Source organism: Populus nigra, chromosome 3 (genome assembly GCF_951802175.1).
Source record: "Populus nigra chromosome 3, ddPopNigr1.1, whole genome shotgun sequence".
In the NCBI taxonomy this organism is placed as follows: Eukaryota; Viridiplantae; Streptophyta; class Magnoliopsida; order Malpighiales; family Salicaceae; genus Populus; species Populus nigra.
Window position 1 is genome coordinate 27,112,110 of NC_084854.1, and position 17,426 is coordinate 27,129,535.

Genomic DNA, 17,426 nt, shown 5'->3' on the forward strand with positions numbered 1-17,426 from the left:
CAATAAAATAGCGAAAATATATAGAGAAATAAGGTCATATAATTTCAAGATCGGATAAATATCCGATACATATGAGTCTACTCTGTTTCCTACTTGATATACTGTTACATACAACAACAACCTGCAATCATTTTGAATATATCTAAATAACTAGTATTTTTTTTATTTTGTCTATGTCCAAATGTATCTACCAATACTAGAAGTTTCTGACAGGGGACTGAGAAAAACCCATGTAAAGAAACTTCTTACAACATTAGAAAGAACCACACCCACCACAGGATATAAGTCCAAATGGTGGTCCTCCTATGAGTTGGTCTGAAAGCTATTGATTTCTTATGATCAGTCACTCCAACAAGAAACCTGCAATCACCAACTGATGGGTCTAGAAATGTCACCATCCCAAGCCCATCGAAATCACAGCTTTGTGCATTTTGCATCTGGAGCTGATAGTAACTGTTGAATGCATAAGAGATATTTCCCTTTGCCCCAATTCCATTGCACGATCCACCATAATCAAGTGTTGTGCAATCTGCAACACTGCAGGCAATTCTCATGTGGTTGGCCACGTTTGTCAGATCTTTAGAGGGGTCTGCCACACACCACCTTGATGGGAGATACTCAACGTTCTTCGCATTCTTTAGTAACCTGTTACCCAAACCAAGGTTCAGTGCATATTTAGCCTGGCCATCAAATGAGAAAATCCCCCAATGTCTTTCAAAGTTTCCAGGAAGTACACTCTTTGCTCCTTCATCAAGTAGGCTGAAAAGATAAATATCCACGGGAGGGACACGTGGTCTCAGAGGGGTTCCTTTGTTACTCAAGACATGATTTATGAGCCCCTGGTTGAAAAACCTTGCTGCACTGAGGTTTGCACCAAAGGCTCCATCAGTTGGCCAGCCCACCTCCCCGATAACTATGGGCATCTGACCATATCCAAGTTTGTTGAGTGCTGAAACTAAAGTGTCGAAATTCCCATCAAAAGCATTGTAGTAAACATTAGACCCATCTGTAACAGGATGGGTACTCCCCTCAAAGAACGCATAATCTTGTGGAAAATCTGAGTTCCCATACAAGCTAAGAAATGGGTAGATATTTACAACAAAAGGTGAGCCATTTGAGTTGAGGAAGGACACAAGTTGAGTCATAATTTGAGTTAGTTCAGGTCGGAATGCCCCTTGAGAAGGAAGAGAAGACTCATAAGCATCAGCGTTGCAAGGGACAACTAGCTTTACATAGCCAGCAAGATTTGATTTGACCAAAGACTGTTGTAGATTGAGCAGAGCAGGGACAACAAAAGATTGAAATTGACCTGAGTAACTTGTGAGGAATGGCTCGTTTCCCACTGCAACATACCTGTCATTGTATGGGATAAGAGAGTATCTAGTGAGAAATGTTTGTAGAATTCCTGTAATGCATAGAACAGTAGAAGCAAATTTCAGTTAACAGATGCTCTAATCAGAGTTCTGAACGTGCATAAATTCATTTTAGAATATGAAAGTCTTGGTCCCCAGATCTATGTGCTGTCACAAGTGAGTGGTAAATTCTCATTTAACTCATGCAGAGCTATCTGGTTTTCATTCCTAAATTCTTAAACGTTATCGAAAAAAATAGCTATTCAAGGTGTCAAAGAACCATCTCAACCCAATAGCTTAAGCTGTTAGGTAAGGTCCCAGGATATGATTTATATTATTCTCTAACACACCCCCTCAAGTGAAAGCTCTTTGAGCTTGAAACTTGCACAGGCCCACATTACCTTGTGCTTAATTTTTATCAAATAAATGGGGATGGTGAGATTCGAACTCGTGACCGTTTGGTCATTAAGGCTCTGATACCATGTCAAAAAACCATCTCAACCCAATAGCTTAAACTGTTAGGTAAGGTCCCAGGATATGATTTATATTATTAGATGCCATATATTATTGCATGAGCAATGTTGTCTAGATCCTAGGAAGAGGAGCTGTGCAAGAAGCTTGCTATCCGGCATATGTTATCTGGCATGGCAACCCATGCTTTCAAAGACAATGTCTCATTGTTGAGAAAGTACAAACAACACACTTCAGCTGCATAGGAGTTAGGACTACTAGAAGTTCAAACTGAGGTGACGGTATTAAGACAGTTTATGAAACAAAATAATGAAGTTGCAATTACTATAGATTCCGCGTTTTAAGCGAGCAGGATTTTACTAATCAAAAGCCAAGTGCTTTATGCGACCATGCACAATGGGGGCATGGCCTAAATGACCAAACTTTTCAAGAATTTACAAATCATAGCATTCAATCCACAAGTAAATTACTAAAACTGCAAGTATGCACCCAAACACATTTCAAAGTTGTAGTTATTTTATCATGCCACCAAAGATTTTCACCGACAAATAACAGCTTCGCCTTCCACTTTGCCTTTTCTACCCCTGATCAGCTTTGATTTATACTGAATTACTTGATGGCATTTGTAACATATTTCCTGAAAACTTCAGGTTTTTTTTATGTTAATTAAGAACTAAGGTCTATCTCTCATCTATAGACTTCAAGATAATTGTATCTCTGGATACACTATTGCTAAGATGTACCAACTTTGCCTTGTAGCAGCCCTAATGCTCCTTTTGAAAGTTGAGAAAAATACCAAACTATCGTTATTCATAGGCACCATGAAGTAGAGCAAAGCTACATTTGGCAAAGAACTCAATTCAATAACAAACAAATAATCTCCTTATGAATTACTTTACATAGTACTGCCTTGCACTTATCCATGTTAATCCACTCAAAATCTAAAACAAAACGAAGGCCAGGATCCAAAAGAGAGAGAGAGAGAGAGAGAAAAGCATTTTCCTTTTCATTCATTTCCCAGCTCTCCTCAAACATCAAACTGGCCCAAGAACAATAAAAACTTAGAGGCAAGGGAAAGAGAGGGAGAGAGAAGAACCTGATATCAGCACCACCTTTAACAACATATCTAGAAACATTCTGCCTAACCCACAAATCAGAAGCATCAGTTGAAGAGCTAAGAGCAGCCAACATCTCATTAGGAATCCCAACCATGACTTCAATCCCACTCCCCACTAAAGCAGTTAGCGCATCTGGATCTGCATCAAACAACTTCACTTTCTTTATCTTGTTGTCTTTCAACAGATCCACCACTATCGAAGGCTTCACCCTGTGAAATGAAATTGTCCCCCAATTAACTCCTATAGCTGATTCTCCCACTGGAAATGACCCTGATAGCAATATTACTACAAAAACCAGATAAAGCAGAGTTCTTGGTAACCTTGACATTTTGTTCTTGCGAAAAAGAAGAGAGCTTTATGGGTTCCCTTCCATAGCAATCATTCATTCATAGGAAGAGAGTGGGAATGCGACAGGGAGGTGAAACTTGAAACGGTTTCGTAGGTGAGTGTGCAAGAGAGTGATGACAACTGATAAAGTGCTACAAGAGCAGAACAATGATGGGTTTAGTAACTGTTAGAAAGAGTGAAGTGTAAGAACCTGCCGGAGTATATCTTAATTAATTAATTAATGATATTTTTCTATGTTTAATCTCTATCAGGCCCGGCCCTGCAAGTCTATGCTGGATCTCTGATCAGAGCCCAGTTTAAAAGAAAATAGGGTGTGAATTGCTTATAAGCCGTTTAACCTATAATTTAATTGACCGGATAAAGCCTGACCTAAATTGTTTTTCACACCAACATCATTTTGACTCTCTTTTTTAACCACCATCGTTTTTTATTAACTCGAATATTAATGGTAAACCTCAGAACTTGGATTTAAAGTATGTTTTTTTTTAAAAGTTTAAGTAGTGATTATGAATTTTTTTTGCTTTAATTTCTTTTAATAGTTATAAATTATTTTGATAGGTTGATGTAAAAATAATTTTTTTAAAAAAAATATTATTATAATATATTTTTAAATAAAAAAACATTTTATAAAAACAACTACTATTCCATCACTATTGTAATTTATTAGACTTGGTTTAATAACTTTTCTAGCATGACTCAGGCACTCCTTTTGACCAAGGTTTCACTCAACAGACAAAAGTCAAGTCCAAATTCATCAAGAATTAAGGAATCTGTGCTAGGTGGTCTGCTGGTAATTGTGAGATTGGATGGATTAGTGTGCAGGTTACATGATAATGAGAGGGCGTCTCACAATTTGATTCTGACTAGTTTAGTAGCTGTGTGTTAATTAAGGACCTTGATTGTATTTTGAAACCTTCTGGTGGTGCCTAATAAGGCCAAATTAGCAAAATGAAACCGACTTTCACATGAGAATGAACACCCTTGTCAACCGGGCCAAATGTGGGATGTTAGGAACATGCAGATTTGGAAGCTGATGGTAACAGGGCTTGTGTTCCATCTCCTCCAATTATGTACACCTATCCTTGAGTAAATTACTGAAGAAAGAGAAGACCCCGTCTAGCATCATTATTAAAGCACAAAAACAAGAACTAATAAGACATAATGCCAATTACAAATCAAGTATATCAGGCAGAACAGAGAACAGGATCATCTCTCAGGACAGCAATGAAGACAACTCGCTAATTTATGATTTAATTCGGTTATTATAAAACAATGTTGAATTGATTTGTTAAAATGACTATGCCAATTGCCATAAACCAGTTAAGGGATGAGATTTTTAGAGTTTCAATCGGTGAAATTTCAAGATTTTCTTATCAAAACTTGGGTTTCAAGTGTCAATCAAAACCCATGACCTCTTTCAATTCCAGGGACACTTGATATGAAACTTTCTCCAGGTTTTGCATAGACCAACACAAATTTATGGACTTTTGGAGCAAGGATCATTCTTTGCTGCTCTCCAACCCTCAAATGAATATTGATGTATACAGATATTGTTGGCTAAACAACTATTTCCAGCTAATAATAATATCAACCAAAAAGGCACAGGCTTGGAGAATGGAATGGTTCCCATAACTTCAATTGAAGACTTTTTCAAACACTCGTTCTCTCACAAGTTCACTCAAGTAAAATTCTCCTTGTTTTTACTAGAAACCACAAAAAGCCAATGACTTTGCTATCATAACAGGCAAAGCCAAAGTGATTAATGCCAACTAACATGAAACTCAAAGGGCTTTGAAAACGATGCCTAACTACTATACTATTTTTAGTAATCTATCATGGACTCATTCATGATGGATGATTGTTAAGATAAACAAAAATAATATCATAGACTCGATCGTGAATTATTTTATGGGAAGAAAGCATGTGATGTAGCATATATATATACACACCAATTTCTAGTTCAGAAGATTTCCCACCGAATCAAGTAATACTATTTTGGAAGCTACCAAACATACGAAAAAACAGTCAACTTGATTATGATCACATTGAAAAATTTAAACTTTTAACGAAGAAAATCACAAAATGTAGCCGAATTTGAGAGAAGTGACCTGACACACTTTTATTATGATCAAAACCGTCTCTAGAGGTTTTGCGCAAGCTTTGGATTAGAGTCCCTAGAGTAAAACCCTCTATAACCAGCTGTGATCCCATATACCCGAGGCACACCATGCAACTCCCAGAGCCCAACAACAAGTTCCCTGATCACTGTATTCATGCCAGGACACAGCCCCCCACATGTAACAATAGCAGCCAGCTCTGATATCTTTTGGCTTAAAAAAAGATTTGCCTTCGTTGACCAGCCCTGTTGTCTGCCGCTTGGGGTGAGTGGGAACTCAAAGCTTCACTGTCAGCAGACAAGTCTACGATGATGTGGCGTAGAACCACTTCAGATTGACTAATGTAAAAGGCTGCTGGTGGGTGGTACAAAGGATTTTCCTCCAGAGGGTTTGGAAGATAGTCCACAAGTGAGGCAGTTTTTGGAGGTTAATTTTGAGATTGACTAAGAATCCAAGATTAATTAATTAATCCTTAACTAATCAAGATTATGGTTTGTAAAACACCAAACAGATAACTTCATCAAGTGACAGATTGATTAACTTGACCATTGATCATAATGTGAATATTTGTGATCCCATGCACCCTGTAAGGAGATTGGAAGTAATTTTGCTAACAAAGCTACACTTTTCATTGATTAGAAGTAGAGTACTACATGGTTGAAAAGAAAAGGAAATACTGGCTGCAGGAAGTTAATTACTGTTGCTGATTTTCTCTATCAACATCTTAAAGCTTCCCCAGAGAATAGACTTAGAGGTTAATCAAAGCTAAATATGTATACTATAATGAATGATGTGGTCATGATATATACATGGCCATTTGTAGGTAGCATTGACATGTTTACTGGTGCATGAGCATAATGCTGATAATATCAGTATGCCCAACTTTTTTCCTCAAGCAGTATGTCAAATGGGCTGCATCAATCCCATCTCCAGAGACCACGATTCTGTCGTCTCCTTGTAATGCCAGAGAGTTCACTCCTGCGAATCAAAGAGGAAAACATTGATCAGCCAAGCCTACTACCCATTACATGCCTGGCCCCAAATCCCATAATCAAGGCATGAACCCTCCCTATATGCTTTCTTTGAAAAACAAAGAAGAAGAAGAAGAAGAAGAAGAAGAAGAAGAAGAAGAAGAAAAACTTGAAACCTTGAGATGCAATATCCAAAAAGTGCAAAAGGGAGTCTTAATTTGTTTAATAAACACTATAATTACCATTCCAGAAAATCTTGAGAGGAAAATTTGTGTAATTAATTCTTTACCAGAAACAGTAGGAAAAAGAAAAATCTGTTAAGAAAATTCCTCAATAAATACCACAAGCTTTTGCCACCACCGTGCGAGCCTTGACCCTGCTTTTCCCACATGCCATCTGAACCTTGAACACGATCACTTGCTGCCAATTAATTAACCATGAAAAAAATTAACAATGCAAGAATGGAACTCATGGTCTCTGTATATAAAAGCAACTAGACATAGATACCTTCATTCTGTTTGATCAGTCCTGGATGATGATGATTCGTGTGATCTCCAGGTAGAAGAAGAAAAGAAACGCAAACAGAGTATGGCAAACGTTAAAAAGAAGTTAATGAAAACAGCATAAAAGAGCACCAAGGGCTCACTCTCACTCGACTATATATAGACTGAAGAAGGAGAGCATTAGCACATGGCTAGTTCCAGGCGGACGAGGTGTCCATGTCAAAAAAAGAGGGGTGGGGGGTCAGTGCCGATGTGCTGTTTTTCTAGAGAGATTCTGATTCACCACCATGTGCAAACTTGTCATCTTTACTGAAGGGTATCGCAGTCCACTGAGGTCTTCCATACCATTTCCATGTATTGACGATTTCAGCAACAACGTAATTTGCCAAGACGACGAAGTCACTGTTATCATAATTAGTTCATCATTTCCCGTACGTAACCAAAATAATCATCACCAATTACCAGTAAGAATCCACGATTACCATTGAAGGAGCTTGGAGTATCATTGATGAACTTGGATTACTTGGTTACTGGGCATGTCTCTAGCTTGTGAGCCATTAATTATAATTAATTGTGGGGCACCGCCAATATTCCTTAAAGCTAACAATTTTTGTTAGGAGAGCTCTTTTTAAAAGCATTAACGCGTAGTGCACTGTAAAAGAAAGAAGTAGAATTTTTCAAGACTTTACAGTTACAGTTAAAACTCGGGTGATTAAAGAGCACGTTAAAACTTCTCCGTCCAACTCCATTATCACAATTTCACAAAAATTATTTTCCTATATAATTTATCTATATGCGCAACGAAAGTTATGCTAGCTATTCAAGATTTTCATATTGACAAATTTACTCAAAAGAAAACTAATTGTTTATTGATGTAGGCATCAAATTAACTAATTAATTAACATATATACGGTGGAAAGAGATGCTTACATGTGTTAAAAAACCCGACTCATAAATAATATATCTATTATATTACTCAACTTAACCCATCAACATCAAATAATATAAATATTATAGATGATAATAATTTAAAAATCTAAAAAATTAATATCATAAATCAGGTGACAAGTCAAGATTTTTGAAACTTGATCAACCCACCTGAACCTATATACCCCATATTTATTTTGTTTTTATATTTGCTAGTTTTTGGATTGGATATTTATTTTTATTTTATTTAAAAATATTTTGTTTCTAAAATTTTTATTACTGAACTTCTTATTAGATTTATTTAACATAACAAAAAAAAAGATCTTTTTATTAAAAAGAAAGAGGAGGTAACTCGAATTTAATGATAATACCTAGTAAAAAAATTAGACCTAACATTGAAAGTGTCCTGACACCCTTAATCAACTACAGTCAATGTTGTAGGTTCATCTTGAAATACAAATTTATAAAAATTAGCGATACAAGTCTAACTCGTGAATATCTATAAAAATAAATTAACTTGATCTAATTTATCCAACCCATTTGGGTCCAGAAAAAAACAATAAATATATTGGTTTTATAACATGTAAAGTATCAAAAATTAGGTTCATACAATTATATATCCAAATCCATCTCATGATTTTTGAAAAAAAAATTATTTAAAAATTATTTTTTTATATTTAAAAATTATTTTTATATCAAAAATAACTTTTAAAAAAATAAAAAAAATATTTTAATATATTTTTAAATAAAAATACATTACAAAACAATCAATACACTATAATAGAATCAAACATTCCCTTTGAATGATAAAAGAAAATCTTATAATTTGGATCGAAAGTTCTCTTATCACCACACAAGATCCAACAAAACAGAGATTTGACAATCTACTCTAAAGAAAGCTGAGCCACAAAGGAATAATAATAAATAAGAGTATTGGAAGGGGGCCTTGTCTAGTTAGCCGTCGGTGCAACGCTGATAATGGCAGTATATCCAACTTTCTTCCTTAACCTGCAGGCTAACTTGGCAGCATCAACTCCATCTCCAATCACCACTACTTCTTCTTTATTCTCTCCTTCTAATCCCAGAAAACTTACACCTGCATTCCACAGTAATTAATATTGGACATCAAACATCTTAATTAATCTCTAATAATTAAAGGATCTCAAGCTATATTAGATAAATACGCACACATGCATGTACCCCAGAGAAATTAAGCAAAAGGGGAAAAAAAATATGGAAAATAGCCTCTTAATTTGCAAGCTTCAACACTTACCATCCGTTTCTGCCACAACCTCGAGTGCCTTCCTCCTGCATTTCTGGCAATTCATCTGTACCCCGAGCACTATCTTTTGCTGCACAAGTGCCCAACAAGAAAAAATCAAAAAAACAAAATAGAAGAAGAAGATCGAAGACATCGTAAACTAATTAGTTCTGTAGTACGTAATGTGACTGTAATTAAAAACCGTATATATATATATATATAGAGAGAGAGAGAGCGAGAGAGAGCGAGAGAGAGACCTCCAACTCTAGCTAGCTTAAATATTATTGTGGTATATATATAGGAATACTAAGAATTTCCAAGATGTGGAGAAATATATTATATATATAAATGCTAGCTTGCTAGGTCTCTCAGTTTCATATATATATATATATATATTGAGTCGCTGTATATATGGCCCTTTGAACACGTATAGAATTAATTACAAGTAAACAAGGGTGGAAATTAAGTCGGACTTGCTTGGTTTACCAGCTTAAACGTGAATCACACCATGAAGTCCCTGTGCTTGGAGCGTTCGATCTTAATTAATGCATGGAAAATATATCCAATTAATTAATTATTTTATGTGTTCTTGATAATTATTAATTTTATGGTACCAATTATTATTAATCCAAATCAATCCTGTACATGCATGTTCAGGACTTCCCAATTTTGCTCAAATATTTAACTGAAGAACTTCCAAGTAGTAGTTTGTTTACTACGTACTGTTCAACAAGAAGAAAAGAAAAGAAAAGAAAAAGCTTTCTTGGGGGGCGAAGCAAGCTTGTGTTGCTTAAGCAGTGCAGAATGCCGTGTCCTTACCGAGTAAGGAAAGGCCACAGCTTCAACAGAACAGAGGTCACCATCGCACCATTTTTACCCGACAACCTTTCATTTCTTTCTACCGTCGCGTATGGATTGAGTTCTCGGAAGTTACACGGCTACCGTGAGGTCACCTCACACCATTTTTACCCGACAACCTTTCATTTATTTCTACCGTCGCGTATGGATTGAGTTCTCGGAAGTTACACGGCTACCGTGGCTAGTGATATATCTTCAGATTTCATGTTTTTTTTTTAAAGGAAAACAAGTTAGTAATCCTAGATTTAAAATTATTTTTTTATAAGCAACTAAATATCTATTGAAGGTTACACGATTAAATTTAGCTTCAAAACTCCTTCTCCAAATGGCTTTTAATCCTTGTTATTTTAACCCAAGTTTTTCATTTTTTTTTAATTAAGAACCAATATTTCTTTTCTCCAATATATATATTAGATAAGTCTACTATAATATTACAAGCCACGATATTCTTTATTATAATCATTAATTAAGTGTTTATTTGAGTGTCTCTACATTGGAATAATATTTTTAAAATTTTATTTATTTATTTTAATATCAACATATCAAAACACGTAAAAAAACATTAATTTAATATTTTTTAAAATAAAAAATAATTTAAAAAATAAAAATTACAACAATATCATAAAGCACTAAATCAATAACAAATAACACCATCCATATTTTCCATTTTTAAGAGCTCAATAGCTCGTGAATCATTCATTATAAGATAGGCGAAGGTGACCTAACAAACTCATAACTAGTGATCAAACAATTTGTTAAAGCCAAGGATTTTGCTTCTTATTCATTTCCAGAAATTCATATAGTGGGATCAACTTGATTATAATCAAAGTGGGATTAATAACATGCATGGTGACCCAATTAAGTCTTAAAGAAGGAGTTGAGGAAGTGTGAAGCATCCACATTTTGAGGGATTGAGTAGTCGATTCAAATCCTACCTAGCTATTAGATGCCAAATTTAAAAAAAAATTATTTTTTCTAGATTTTCTTTTTGTGAAAACGTGCAATTTTTTAATTAGTTGAACTCCCTACCTTTTCCAAGATTTTGAAGTGAGAGTTGCTTGAAATCTAATGGTAAGGAATCAATGAAATAATTTGCATGAATCACATCATATTAAAATTAACAACTATTTAATTCACTGTAAATTAAATAAAAAATTTAATATGTGAGTGATTCAGATATCTATATTAATTATATAAAAAAAAATTAATAATATGTTTTGATTTTTTTAAAAATATTATCTTTTTTACCTTTGGAAAATTATGAAATGTGTATAATGATGAAGGATTTAAAACAAAAGAATGAGAAACCAAGACAAAAACAGCATTCCATTAATAATTAGTGTGTATGTACTGAAGAAGCCGGCCGGGAGAAATATTAAGACTTTATGAAAAACCGTAGAATTAATTAACTAACACTAAAGGTGGAAATGGATTATTATTATTATTATTATTGAATTTATAAGGGCTACATTAATTAATTAATACAGTCAACTCCAAAGAAGACTATTCTATAGGGTTGCAGGGACCGAACTAACTAACGCAAAACAAATTTTATTTCAATCAGATCTCTTTGCGCCACATGATCTTATACAGCAAAGATTTTAGAATAGTTTTAATTCTTTCATGAAAGCTAAGCTAATTAAGGTTGGAGCTAGTAGCCTTGTCTGTCTTTCAGTTCGCCAGGGCAACACTGATAATTTCAGTGTGCCCAACTTTCTTCCTTAACCTGCTGGCTAGAGTAGCAGCATCAACTCCATCTCCGATCACAACCACGTTCTCCCTCCTCTCTCCTTCAAATCCCATAGAATCCACACCTGCCACAGTATTACACCAAATTCAACCTTTAACCTTTAATTAAAGTCAACCTCTCTCTCTCACACACACACACCAGAAAGGAAACGCAAAGGTTTGCCTTTTGGAGTCAAGCCTGAAAACTACTTACCATCTGCATCCGACACAACCTTGAGCGTCTTAATCCTACATCTCTCGCAATTCATCTGTACCTTGAACACTATTTTTTGCTGTACAAACCGAGCAGGAGGATTTTCAAAAGGATTAAAGGAGAAGAAAAGACATGATCATGCATAAATTAATTTAATACATACAACGTGACTTTATACGTATACATATGTATATATCAGTTCTAGTGCCAAAAGATCGATGTGACTAATTACGTACGTACCTTCATTGCCATTGATCAGTTTTGATATGATTCAAAGAGTTGAGACTTTATCGACCAATGTACCCCTCCTCTCCTTGGAAAGCCAAAAGAAACAAGCGTGTCTATATATGTATAGAGAGGGGGAGATCCAAAGCTTGCTCTAGAATTTCTTACATTTTCACACTTTATAAGCAAGAATAGAAAGGGCTAGACTTCAGAAGAAGATGGAAACGTCACGGAAAGTCGTGGTTTACCTTGGACAATAAATTCACACCATGCATGCCCATGTGGTTGACGCGTTCTTAATGCATGAAACATATATATAAAATATATAGCAAATGTTGTATAAATTGAATGTATTTGATAATAATTAGTAATAATAAAGTACTGATTACTCTAATTAATCCTCCTCCTCCTCCTTCTTTTTCTTCTTGTGTGTGTGTGTATGTGTGGAGAAGGTTGTTTGTTAAAGTGGACATGTTGTCTTTGTCAAAGAACCATTTCAACCCAATAGTTTAAACTTTTAGGTGAGGTTCCAGGATATGATTTATATTATTCTTTAACACATCCTCTCAAGTGAAAGCTCTTTGAGCTTGAAACTTGCATAAATTTACATTACCTTATACTTATTTTTTTTTATCAAATAAATAGGGATTGTGAGATTCAAACTCGTGACCGCTTGATCATCAAGACTCTGATACCATGTCAAATAACCATTTCAACCCAATAGCTTAAGCTTTTGTCAAAGAACCATTTCAACCCAATAACTTAAGCTGTTAAGTGGGGTCCCATGATATGATTTATATTATTCTTTAACACACCTTCTACTGTCAAAGAATCATCTTAACCCAATAGCTTAAACTTTTAGGTGAGATCTCAGGATATGATTTATATTATTTTTTAACCTTGTCCTTGACGTGTGTAAGGTCACCAATATTATAACATCATCTATTTATAGACTATATTTATATATTGATTACCCATGTTATATATATATATATATATATTACCTTAGGCATCTAAAAAACTTGGATTATGTTAAACAGCGAAGCACCTCATTTTTTTAATGCTTTTTTTTTCTTTTTAAATTGATCCTTAGATTTTTTTTATTTGGTGCCTTTTCTTTTTTTTTTTCATTTTTTTAAAAATAGACCTTTATTTCTTTTGGACTAGATTCATTTTGGATCTAATTTGATGAGGTAAAATCTTCAATTTAATTAGAGATTAACTACTATAATAAAAAGTTGGGGTTTTTTCCATCTATTTTATTGTTCATGTGAATAGTGAAGAAGATACTTTTTTTTAAATTCTATCTTTTTTTAAAAAAAAATTAACCCAGTGCATGCCAGTGGGTTAATTTTTATATAAAATTATCATAGTTTAAAATAAATATTATGATATTGAGGTTATCTTTATTAAAATGATCAAACCCAGTGCATTAGTCGAGGATTTATTGTTCTGATCGGAGACGGAAACATTTGTTTAAATGTATAGAATTTTGTTTTTGCGCTGAAAAGGGTAGTGAATGTTTTCCACGCGGAATCACCACCAACTAATTGCTTCAAAGTCCACCATGGAGCATGGTTAGCGGCAGGCACCCCTCCCTCTTGCTTCTAGCAGCACTTCCACTGACTTTTCTACCGAAATAATTAATTACAAGTTGTCTTGAGAGAAACCAGGTCTTAGGTTCATGGACATGCGCAGACCCAATGAGCAAAAACCCTCGTGTCTTTTGCTGTCCAGTCAGTGTAGATAGATAATATTAATACAGCCCGTACTATGGGTGGTTTATATATATATATATATATATATATATATATATATTCTTCCGAATAAACAAAATAATAATACTTTAGTCTACAAAAATACTCAAAAGTCAGCAGTCACATTTTCACACACTGTGATTGCGCCATGTGCCAGTCCACGCATCCATCATCTTTTATCACGAATTGATAAACACAGAATATGTACGAATGAATTTAGGATCACGTGATCTCTATATCCAGCTCTAAACATGAATTTTGAGTTTTAAATATTTTTATTTATTTACGGGTTAATCTCTATTGAATGTTTTTGGGTTTAGAGCGTTTTTAATGCATGGAATATATATCTCACAATGTTGCATCAATTATTATATGTAATTGATATATAATTATTATAGCAGTAATTAATTACTAATTAAATGCTAATTAACACGAATTGATAAACAATTTATTAATCTTTCTCAATTTTTTTTTTTTAAAGGGTAGTAGGACTTCCATGTAGCATTATGTTTATTGAGATCATCGTTCAAACAAAAAAAAAATATTCCTTAATGGAGTAGCTTTGCTTTATTTAAGGATCAAAGGCAACAATCATGCCTGCTGCTGCATGTTAGATCACCATCCCACTATCTATTTTGGAATTACCTTTCAAAATATATTAAAATAATATATATATATATATATATATATTAAAAATTTATTTTTAATATGAACATATTAAAAAAATCAGAAAAAAAAGTCAAATAAATTCATACCAGAGATTGCTCATCGTGTCGTTGAAGAATTAATTCTATTATTTATTTATTTATTTCTTGCATGGATGAATAATTTGTTTGGTAAAGGGCACAGATTGCCGTGTCCTTGTCGCATTACAGCCTGGCTCATGGAATTGTCGTAAGGGTGACTTCATCGCTATTACATCAACCTATTCATAGACTCTGTTATATATTAATAGCTAAAGTCATGGAGAGACGTGCCCATGAAAAATCAAGAATAGAAAGAATGATGATAGCGATGAAGTCATGTTTTATGTTTTATCCCGTTGGCTACAAGGCAGGGCCGGGTTGAGCATGAAAGATGTATTCCACAAAAAATAATTGAAATTGTATTTTTTAAAATTTATTTTTTTGTTAAAAATTATTTTTTATATATATTTTTAGATTATTTTGATTTGTTAATATCAAAAATAATTTTTTAAAAATAAAAAAAAATTATTTTGATGTATTTTTAAGTAAAAACACTTTGAATCGCTACCACCATCCCAAACAGGCCCGAAGACATTAATTTTTTGTTCTAGTAATTTAGTTTATTTTTTCATGGTGAAAGCTTCACCATAAAAAAAATATATTTGATTTTATAGTCCAGTCATGATAAAATATCTATGATTTATCAGGATAAAATATCTTCAATCCATCAAAGAGTGTTTGAGATCAGCTGGCTGTGTTTAGAAATGATGAGTTTGTCAACTTGTCAAACCCATCTCAACAAGTGAACACTCATGTCCATTTTTAAAATTTTTTGTAGAATGGTTGGGCTTGAGCCCATTGCAAATGTCTTCACATTGACTGGGAAACCCAACTTTGCCAAGAATTGAAGGGGAAGGTGGCTAGTCATAAGATATACCGGGGTTGTCGATCTCCATGGAGGACTGCAAAAAATCTAAGGTTTCTCCTTTTATTGGAAAACTTCTCCCCACAAGTAAACAATTAACCTCATCTGAGCTCGGACGAGGATAAAAACTACGTTGTATTGGATTCAACCAAAATTGACTATGAAGTTGACAAAATGACTAGGGGATATTACCAGGCCATTTTGCAAGGCATAAAGTCATGATCTTATGTTGTCTTATTATTTTGGTATGTTTTAGGATCTAACATTTTTTTGCCCCTATAAGGTTGATAGTTGGAGGAGAAGAGGTGATATGGAAGCTTCTTGTCAAGAGTCTAACCACAAGGTCTTCATCTTAGGCCGTTGGCGAAGATAAAGGTGAAGAAATGAGGGAAGAATCCCCTCTTCTTATGGAATTCCCTGCGTTTGAAGGCCTTGTCTCCGTGAAGACACCGTTAGAGGCCGTAACCCCTGTAGAAGCTGGGGTTCATAATCTTCTCTTATCTTGGGAAGAAAAGGGCATTGTCTCCTCTGCAGTGATCGTGGGTGCCGCTTCAATTTCCTGCCTTATCAGCCTATAAAGCGACAACTAGGACCTTCATTGGAGCCAACATCTTGGGGTTCTAGGACATCTTTGTTGATCTAGCCCCAGGCTATAATCCATTTGATTTTCCAACTCTGATAAATGAGGAAAGGCAACTGATAGAGGTTATGGTCGAAAGGAGAACATGCCTCGAGGATATTGGTCTCAAGGTTGTGAGAATTTTGAAGAGAGTCCACACCATCCCTTCAAACATCTCCGAGGTGTATGACAAAAGCTTTCATCGTTATTTGGTGTTAACTAGCCAAATAGCTTTTAATATAGGGACAAAACCTCTTGTTTTTCATTTTTAGTTGAGTAATTTCCTTTTGTAACATTCTCATTCAGTAGACCTTTATGATGTGTGTCCATTCTTGAAGATTTTGGGTGACAAAAAGGAGTTATATAAGGAGAGATGCGATTGCAAATAAAGAAAATCAAGTAGTCTTTGACCACCTTCAGGAGGAAAAAGGCGTTATAAAGATTGAACTATGAAGTATCGAGATGGCATATTCCATATTAAAAGACCAAATGCAAGGTCTTACCCTCAAGCCAAACTTTCAGGAGAAAACACTTAGCCTCTTACAATCAGGTGGTTTCCCTAAGGGAGGAGCTCCTTCAAGCTAAAGACTTCTAAGTTAATTTGTGGACTAAATTTAAGATATTTTTTGCTATGTCCAACTTGTATTTCTTCAATCTCTTCAAGGGGATATATGTTGATTTTAATGTAACATTCCATATAGTCCCAGTCTTGGAATTTACATACGTCTTTCTAATAAGGGCTTTCACGACTCAGCAGGGGGAGTATATGGTTAAGAAGCCTAGGCTATATCTTTAGACTCCCCTGTATACATCTATATTCTCTTTTTATATACATCGCACTTTTATAATACAATTATTTGATCATTTGTTTACTTTCACTAGTTTTAGTCCCTGTGTAAAGTTCTTATTTCGGTCTAGTATATACACTTAATAAAGAGTTTTTGGGTCTATTGCCCATACTTGATAAAGACATTTCTAGGTCCAATGTCTATACTTGATAACGTATTTTTAGGTCCAACACCCATACTTGATAAAACATTTCTAGGTCTAACACTCATACATGATAAAACATTTTTATCTTTTTGGAAACAATGGGAGATGCCATTTACAGATGTCCACCCATTAGTTTGGGTGTATTCATTATGGATCCTTAAGAAGCCTTCTAATAGGAAATGATGTTAAATGGTTTTGATTTTGGTCCGTAGAAGGCCTCATGGGCATTGTTCCTAAGGGAACTAGAAACTTCTTCATTTGGGTTGAGTCTATCCAGTCCATGAAGGAGGGTGTGATCGAATTAGAGAGAGTATGTCAATCCTTTCCAAGGTAAAATATGTCATGGCACTAAG

The 17,426-nt window shown here is 34.6% G+C and overlaps 4 protein-coding genes across 4 annotated transcripts; all 4 read right to left on the reverse strand.

Moving 5' to 3' along the window:
* Positions 1–21: 21 nt before the first annotated feature.
* LOC133688085 (glucan endo-1,3-beta-glucosidase 5-like) lies at positions 22–3,470 on the reverse strand. Its single transcript, XM_062107476.1, has 2 exons — positions 2,920–3,470; positions 22–1,353 (listed from the first exon to the last, which is right to left on the reverse strand). Exons 1-2 carry the CDS (start codon positions 3,267–3,269, stop codon positions 246–248), a joined length of 1,458 nt encoding a protein of 485 aa, XP_061963460.1. The 5' UTR covers positions 3,270–3,470; the 3' UTR covers positions 22–245.
* A 2,541-nt stretch (positions 3,471–6,011) lies between these two features.
* Positions 6,012–7,711, reverse strand: LOC133687953 (disease resistance protein Pik-1-like). Its single transcript, XM_062107310.1, has 3 exons — positions 6,885–7,711; positions 6,719–6,797; positions 6,012–6,384 (listed from the first exon to the last, which is right to left on the reverse strand). Exons 1-3 carry the CDS (start codon positions 6,888–6,890, stop codon positions 6,245–6,247), a joined length of 225 nt encoding a protein of 74 aa, XP_061963294.1. The 5' UTR covers positions 6,891–7,711; the 3' UTR covers positions 6,012–6,244.
* A 900-nt stretch (positions 7,712–8,611) lies between these two features.
* LOC133688206 (heavy metal-associated isoprenylated plant protein 47-like) lies at positions 8,612–9,264 on the reverse strand. The gene is made up of 2 exons (XM_062107619.1): positions 9,081–9,264; positions 8,612–8,903 (listed from the first exon to the last, which is right to left on the reverse strand). The coding sequence occupies exons 1-2, from the start codon at positions 9,220–9,222 to the stop codon at positions 8,758–8,760; spliced, it is 288 nt and encodes a 95-aa protein (XP_061963603.1). The 5' UTR covers positions 9,223–9,264; the 3' UTR covers positions 8,612–8,757.
* A 2,084-nt stretch (positions 9,265–11,348) lies between these two features.
* Positions 11,349–12,355, reverse strand: LOC133690367 (heavy metal-associated isoprenylated plant protein 47-like). Its single transcript, XM_062110643.1, has 3 exons — positions 12,109–12,355; positions 11,869–11,947; positions 11,349–11,740 (listed from the first exon to the last, which is right to left on the reverse strand). Exons 1-3 carry the CDS (start codon positions 12,118–12,120, stop codon positions 11,598–11,600), a joined length of 234 nt encoding a protein of 77 aa, XP_061966627.1. The 5' UTR covers positions 12,121–12,355; the 3' UTR covers positions 11,349–11,597.
* Between the last annotated feature and the right edge of the window lie 5,071 nt (positions 12,356–17,426).